The 8513-nt window shown below is 43.9% G+C and overlaps 1 protein-coding gene across 1 annotated transcript; it reads left to right on the top strand.

Annotated features, from left to right (window-relative positions):
* Positions 1–3382: 3382 nt before the first annotated feature.
* LOC119648054 (adult cuticle protein 1-like) lies at positions 3383–4179 on the top strand. Its single transcript, XM_038049559.1, has 2 exons — positions 3383–3505; positions 3614–4179. The coding sequence occupies exons 1-2, from the start codon at positions 3500–3502 to the stop codon at positions 4061–4063; spliced, it is 456 nt and encodes a 151-aa protein (XP_037905487.1). The 5' UTR covers positions 3383–3499; the 3' UTR covers positions 4064–4179.
* Positions 4180–8513: the final 4334 nt, after the last annotated feature.

Here is an 8513-nt window from a genome sequence, read left to right as displayed (position 1 = left end):
TTATTCAGTTAGCAGTATCGCGCGAAATGGTTGCTGGAAGTACCTGGGTTGCGCGGAAGGCGGTCTACAAACATATGTGGGCCTCTCCAGACAGGACCACTTTCAACCAAATTGACCACGCGTTGATTGAACGCCGCCACCTCTCAGACTTGATGAATATCAGAACATACAGCGCGCCAATATAGGCTCGGATCACTATCTCGTTGGCATGGTACTCCGAGCTCGAATTACGACACCACCTACAATCCCTTCTGACAATCAGGTGAGAGTGAATACTGAAGTCATTCACAACACAGCCCTCCGCATAACGGCAAAATGGATGTCGCAATAACTGCAGTCAACAGAGATCCTGGAGATGAAATATCAACAAATGATCTGCACAACCACCTGAGAAGGTTATCATTGATACGCCCACAAACACACTTGGCCCCAACCACAAGAAAAGTGGGAACGCTGGTTTGGCGATGAATGTAAGGTAGCAACGGAAGGGAAGAATGCGGCATACCGAGCAATGTTGCATCCTCAAAGTGACTTCACAGACCGAAGAAGGAAGCCTGGGGAAACCAACAAGTCTGTGAACTAGAAAAGTACATGGAGCCACCGCACCAGGCGCAGAAGTTTTACCAACAAGTCAGCAGGATGAAGTCTTATACACCTCGATGCTCATCCTGCCGAGACAAAGAGGGAAATCTGATTTTCGATAGAATGCGCATATTAGAGCGATGGATTGAGTACTTTGATGAACTATTGAACGACCAGAACATCGGCAAACTGGAGGTCCCGCCAACTGAAGACGACGGACAAATGCTACCACCACCAAGTATAGGAGAAACAGTCCGTGCAATTCATCGGCTAAAAAATCATAAGTCGCCAGCAGCCGATGGAATTACAGCCGAACTAGTTAAATATGGAGGCAACCAGTTACACCAAGTGGTTAATCAACTTGTGATCAAGGTATGGGATAGCGAATCAATGCCCTGACGATTGGCAACGAGGTATTATCTGTCTCATACATAAAAAGGGAGATATCACGCACTGCAGCAATTATAGAGATATCACGTTGCTGAGTACCATCTATAAGATATTCTCTGCTATCTTGCTAGGCCGGATAGCCCCATACGCCCAGAACATCATTGGCCTATACTAAAGAGGCTTCACTCCATACATATCAGCAACAGATCAGATTTTCTCTGCGGCAAGCAATGGGAAAACTGTCGGAATATGGACAACAATTGCACCATCTGTTCATCGATTTTAAAGCCGCCTATGATAGCATAGCCAGGGTAAACCTGTACACGACCATGAGGGAATTCGGTATCCCACCGAAATTGATAAGACTGACTAGGCTGACCCTGACCAATGTACGAGGCCAGATAAAAGCAACAGGATCACTCTGAAGACCATTCGACATCAACAATGGTTTACGACAAGGGGATGCCCTACCATGCGTCCTCTTTAACCTGACCCTCGAGAAAGTGATCTGTGATGCTGGGGTAAATGCTGTAGGTACGATCCTCTTCAAGTCCACCCAACTACTGGTCTCTGCTGACGATATTGACATCATGGGAAGAACCACCCGAGACGTACAAACTGCTTTCACCCGGATCGAGCAGGCGGCAATTGGTGCGAGATCTTGGGCTGCACATCAATGAAGGCAAGACAAAGTATATGGTGGCAATGTCAGCACCAAAAACCAACCAACTAACAACATCAAACCGCACTGGTCAAACGGGCAGAATAAAGACTGGAGAACACAACTTTGAGACCGTCGATAACTTCTCCTATCTAGGGTCGAAAATGACAACGGATAAAAGCTAGGACGACGAAATCTATGAGCGATACCATGACCGTCCGGTTGTGGATAAAATCCGGGTCAATAGGTTACGGTGGGCGGGTCACTTAATCCGTATGAATGAGGATGATCCAGCCCGGAAAATCTATAAGGGCAATATCTATAGTAGAAAAAGAAGACCAGGCAGACCCTGCCTAAGATGGAGCAATGATGTAGGTCAGGACGCCAAACAACTTTGGACCTCGGCGCAAAACCGGGATGCCTGGAGTTCCTTATTAAAGCAAGCCTGGACCGGATACCGGTTGTTGCGCCGTTGATGATGATGATAAGCAACAAGTGACAATTAACGAAGAATTCTGCTCTTCTTTGCCCTATGCATACGAGCATGCATTTCTTACGCTTCTACTAATCACATTTTCGACTTATAACACACTTTCATAAAACCAATTAACATGATAAATTGAGGTATGCTTGCATATCAACAAGATTCATTTGCCCCAATTTATTGAGAAAAATTGAATGCATGAACTTTATATTTTCAATTGTTATAGATAATATACCAGAACTTTTAACCGTGCATTGGAATAAAATTGGAACATTGTGAAAATCTTTTCCATCAGATTTATTGTTCAGAATTGGTCTAGTCTTTAGATTCCTTAATTCGTTGTACAGTAGTTGTAGGTAAACTTCAAGAAGAATATGGCATATTCAGGAATATGAGGTCTGAAATGTACACAAAACAAACCAAATAATTTCGGATTTAGGCCCAGAGAGAACTGTAGCCAGATCATGCACAATACAGACCCAAGAGGAACCTATCACGATCTGCGAACATTCCGAATTACCTCCATTGTAAACAAATCCTTTTAAGAATAACGAGGCACCAGTGTCGACTTTCATGGTTACTGGTTGATTCGTTAGTTAACTTGGTTCAACACTAAGGATAAGTATAATATGCGACGGCAACAGACCTTCATAATATTTTCTGAAACTTATTCTGTTGAACAATTTTAAGATACTTAAGTCTTCATCGTGTCGAATTCCAGCTATTCACAGCTAGTACTATTGACTTTGGTCCAATTACAGAACTAACGCAACCAAGGTCAAATATTTAACTTAGTAAAAAGTTGTAATTCGCCTTTGAGATGTGGGACTCCCAGCTTATTCCAACAATCAATTTTACCTTGTGTGACACCTGATATTTCTTTAATAGGAGTTCTTTAAGTTTGAACACTTATTAATTTACAATGTTTACTTCAACAAAGTATCAACATTTTTTTGCAAGTTGTTATAATGCTCCTCAACTCCACCATACGTGCCCATGTCAATATGGACAGAAAGCAAGCATTCCACACACTTGCAGTGGTCAACCAACCGGTTTCCATCGAAATGTTTCCCAACAAAAAGCATAATTGAGCAATTGGTCACCAAAATTATTAGGTCCATTAATTTTACCGGTTATCACTTGGAAAAAAATGGAATTTGTTCAGGTACTTAATATTAGAAGAATAATAACTTTTACTTTCAATGTCGCTGCCTTTGTTACACTTTGCTGCATTTAAATGCTAATTAGTTTTTTTGCCAGGATTTTGTTAGTTCGACCATCTGGCTACTATTATAAGGATTTGTGACTAAGGTTTCAAAGTATATAAGCACAATTCGATCAGGCTGAGGTATCAAATCGAGTTAAGAACCCAATCTTACAACATGAAAGTGAGTAACGGTTCTAATAATATTCCTTTAGTTTGTTAATTACCAAAATGTATTTTAATAGAGATAAGAACTCAATTTAATTAAGCAATGTTTGAAATTTGATTTCAGTTCGCTATTGTTGGAGTCTTGTTGGCTGTTGCCCTTGGAATCGAAGCTTCCGGGCTAGCATGGGGAGCACACTACGCCCCAGCCCTCTCCTACACCTCTATTAGTGGACCAGCTGCCCATGGTGCTTGGGGTCATGGTGCCTGGGCTGCTCCTGCTGCCTGGGCAGCCCATAGTGCATGGGCCGCTCCCGCTGCTGTAGATGTAACCCATGGCGCATGGGGCCATGGTGCTTGGGCTGCTCCAGCTGCTGTAGCTGTAGCTCCTGCCGCTATTGCTGTCGCTCCAGCTGCCATCGCTACTCATGCAGCCATCGCTCCAGCTGCGCATGCCTGGGGTCATGAAGGCAGTTATGTGGCCAAGACCCGTGGAGCCACTCATATTGCACCATTGGCTGGACACGCCCACTCTGCTGCTGCTATCAATGTTCACCCAGCACCAGGAACTATCTAAAGAGCTATGAAGTTTTCTATACTCTTGTAATACGGCGACCTGATTTTATAACTACATACCTCATAATCAACTGGTATAAACATTTTAAATAAAAATACTCTTTTATTTATTCAAAATCCTGAATTTTTTTGATATATATGAATATACTACGCCTTTCATAGTAGACGCAAAAATCCGGTCTTTCCAAGGCCGTCTCTCCTGTCGCGGACCAAGTCCTCAGGGACTCGAAGGTTCTTCCCGTACCCCTTCTCAGCAGGTCTGTATGGAGGTCAAGCAGAACGAAAGGCAAGACCTGCAACCAGGACGGCTCATAGCGCGCCAAAATGACTGCCTTCAGTGTCCGATGCCAACGTTCTAGCATCCCATTTTACTGTGGGCGGTATACACTTGTCCACTGAATTTTGAATCCCCGAAGAAAGTATCTGATCTATGATGATGACGGCGGAAACACCAAAGCGCGGAATACACTCTCGACAGGGGACCACTGTACATGATTGTGCTATTATGTCCTTCAGAGGTATTGCCTGAACCCACCCCGTAAACCAATGATCAATAATCGTGAGGCAATACTTGTAGCCGTGCGAGTCTCGCAAATTTCGTATAATGTCTAAATGTAGAGTGTGGAAGCCTCTTGTCGGCCTACTTCATCCTAAGCATCTTTAGTTAATTAAAACCTTGGCATACAATGCACGCTCTGGCTCAAAAATTCACGTCCTTGTTTATGGACAGCCAGAAATACTTGCTGAACACTAGCCGATTCTTTATCCGAATGCGAGGATGTGCAATATCATGTACCGAGCGAAACACTTCCTTACGAAAAGCGACCGCAATATATGGCCGGGGTCACTTTTCAGAGATCTCGCAATAGATAGGGGAATGTGAGCAGAAGATAGGGAACTCTTTGAACTTATATTTAGAATCCGAATGTAGGCTCTGAAGAACTGCGTCATACTTTTTATCCACAACAATCGCCGAAAAATCGACTGCGGCTAGGATGTTGATCTCGGAGCTTCGGGAAATAGCATCAGCGACTAAACACACACACACACATGTTGCGTGCCCGATATTAACTGGTTTATTTAGGCTAAGTGCCGAAGTTGGCGAGAGGATGCTTTGTCGGTCTTTTGCCGCAAGCCAAAAGTAGTAGTAGCACAAGTTTACCATGCTCAAGAACCTTCTGAGGTCTTTGGCCGTCTTTACCAGCGGAAAGCTCGCGATCGCTTGCATCTTGTCTATGTCGGGTTGATGGAATGGCTCACGGTGTTTGAAGCTGCAGAAACACTCAACATCTTTGTTCAAACTAACTTTAATGATGATGTTATGAACAGTACAGTCCTTACTATAGAACAAAAATCGGTTACAAACGAACGAAAATTACAGAATTTGTAAATCAATAAATACACAAATGAATTGCAAAAAAATACACTATTGCTTCTCTGATTTGTATTACACATATATGTACACGTAATGATCAACTTTCATAAAAGGTTTCAATAAATATTAATAATGGTTTGTTTCATTTTGAAAGAAATTACCTGTTGTGCACTATGTTAAATAAAAACAATCTTAATTTATGCGGTCGCTTTGTGCGTCGACCAGCTAGGGCGACCGAATTTCGGAGGTTCTTAGTCGTTCTATTCGGATTTACTGTACTTGGAGCATGGTCACCTAGCTAAGGTGATTCTTTCCTCTTCCTTTCTCAAATTGATGTCAAACACCAGTAATGGGGGCGGGTAGAAGGGCTGTTATCAGCTTTGAAAATATAAGCGAACGGCTATACACTCTGCGTTTGAGAGGCAAATTTAGAAATATAAGCCTCATTAACGTTCACGCCCCTACAGAGGAGACTGCAGAGTCGGAGAAAGATACCTTCTACGAGGCAGCAGGACGAACCCTCGAAGCCTGTCCCAGATATGATATCAAAATCATACTTGGGGATTTAACAGCGAACTAGGGAAGGAGCCCGTATTCTGGCGATAATTCGGTTCCCATAGCTTACATAAGAATACCAATGATAACGGACTGCGAATTATTCAGTTAGCAGTATCACACGAAATGGTTGTTCTAAGTACCCGGTTTATGCGGAAAGCGGACCACAAACGTACGTTGACCACACCAGACGGGACCACTTTCAAACAAATTAACCACGTGCCGATTGAACGCCACTACCTCTCGTCGTTGTTGACCGTTAGAACATATGGGGGCCACTATAGACTCGGATCACTATCTCGTTGGTACAGTGCTCCGAGCTCGAATTACCACACCACCCACAATCCCTCTGATAATCAGGTAAGAGTGAATAATAAAGTCATTCACAACGCAGCCCTCCGTGACACCTAGAAAAGGGAAATGGAAGCCGCAATAACCGCAGTCAGTCTGGAGATGAAGCATCAACAAATGATCTTCACAATCACCTGAAGAACGTTATCATAAATACGGCCACAAACATACCTGGCCCCAGCCGCAAAGAAAGTCGGAACGGCTGGTTTGACAATGAATGAAAGCTGGCTACGGAGCGGAAGAATGCCGCATACCGAGTAATGATGCATTCTCAAAGAACGCGGGCACGTGCAGATACTTATTACGAACTCCGTCGAGCGGAGAAGCGACTTCACAGATAGAAAAAGGAAGCCTGGGAGAACCAACAAGTCTGTGAACTAGAAAAGTACAGGGAGCAACCGCACCAGGCGGAGAAGTTTTACCAACAAGTCAGCAGAATGAAGCCTTATACACAAAGAGGGAAATCTGATTTCTACCAGAATGGGCATATTAGAACGATGGATTGAGTATTTTGATGAACTGCTTAACAACTAGAACAGCGGTGAGCTGGAGGTCCCGCCAACTGAAGGCGACGGACAAATACTGCCACCACCAAGTGTAGAAGAAACAGTCCGTACAATTCATCGGCTTAAAAATCATAAGTTGCCAGGAGCTGATGGAATTACAGCCGAATCGGTTAAATATGGAGACGACCAATTACACCAACTTGTTCATCGACTTATGCTAAAAGTGAGGGACAGCGAATGAATGCCTGACGCCTGGCAAAGAGGCATTATCTGTCCCATACATAAAAAGGGCAGATATCACACAGTTCACCAATTATAGATATATTGCTGAGTACATAAGATATTCTCCGTTATCTTGCTAGCCCGGATAGCCCCATATGCACAGAATATCATTGGCCCATACCAAAGAGGCTTCACTCCAGGCAAATCAGTAACAGGTCAGATTTTCTTTTTGCGGCAAGCGATGAAAAAACTGTTGAAATATGGACATCAGTTGCACCATCTTTTCATCGTTTTTAAAACCGCCTAAGATAGCATAGCCAGGGTAAAACTGTACACGACCATGAGAGAATTAGTATCCCGACGAAATTGATAAGACTGACTAGGCTGGTCCTGACCAATGTACGAGGCAGATAAAAGCAGCAGAATCACTGTCAAGACCATTCGACATCAACAACGGTCTACGACAAGGGGATGCCCTATCATGCGTCCTCTTTAACCTGGTCCTCGAGAAAGCGATCCGTGATGCTGAGGTAAATGCAAGAGGTACGATCCTCTTTAAGTCCACCCAACTACTGGATATCGACATCATGGGAAGAACCACCCGAGGGGTACACACTGCCTTCATCCAGATCGAGCTGGCGGCGCGAGATCTTGGACTGCACATCAATGAAACCAAGGCAAAATATATAGTGACAACGTCAGCACCCAAAACCAACCAACCAACAGCATCAAACCCCACTGGTCATACGGAACAATAAAGATAGGAGACTAGAAGTTTGAGACCGTTGATAAATCACAACCGATGACAACTACGACGATTAAATTCGCGCACGGTTGTTGGAAGCCAACAGAGCCTATTTCAGCTTACAGAAACTGTTTCGCTCGAAACGTCTCACCATAGGGTCAAAGTTCTTACTGTTCAAGACAATGATCTTGCCAGTCCTCATATATTACTCGGAGACTTGGGTTCTTAGCAAGAAGAATTGCGAACTCTTGGCCGCGTTCGAGAGAAGAATTCTCCGAAGAATTTTTGGCCCCCTACATGAGGATGGACGATTCCGTAGCGTATATAACAACGAAATCTATGAGCAACTCCACGACCGTCCGGTTGTTGATAAAATCCGGCTCAACAAGTTGTGGTGGACGGGTCACTTAACCCGTATGGAGAAGGGGCAATCCAGCCCGGAAAGTCTATAAGGGCAAAATCTATGGTAGAAATAGAAGACGAGGCAGACCCTGCCTGAGATGGAGCGATAGCGTAGGTCAGGACGCCAGACAACTTTTAGTGATATCGAATTGATGGTACTCAGCGCAAGTTCCTTATTAAGGCGGGGCTAGAATAGATACTGGCTGTTTCGCCGTTGATGCTGATGATAAACAAGACGGGATACCGAATACTGGACGCTTCGGATGGTGCGCACAGATATAGGGACATATATATC

The sequence above is a fragment of the Hermetia illucens genome, chromosome 1 (assembly GCF_905115235.1).
Source record: "Hermetia illucens chromosome 1, iHerIll2.2.curated.20191125, whole genome shotgun sequence".
Classification (NCBI taxonomy): domain Eukaryota; kingdom Metazoa; phylum Arthropoda; class Insecta; order Diptera; family Stratiomyidae; genus Hermetia; species Hermetia illucens.
The sequence above is the reverse complement of the archived record's forward strand: the minus strand, read 5'-3'. Positions and strand labels throughout refer to the sequence as shown.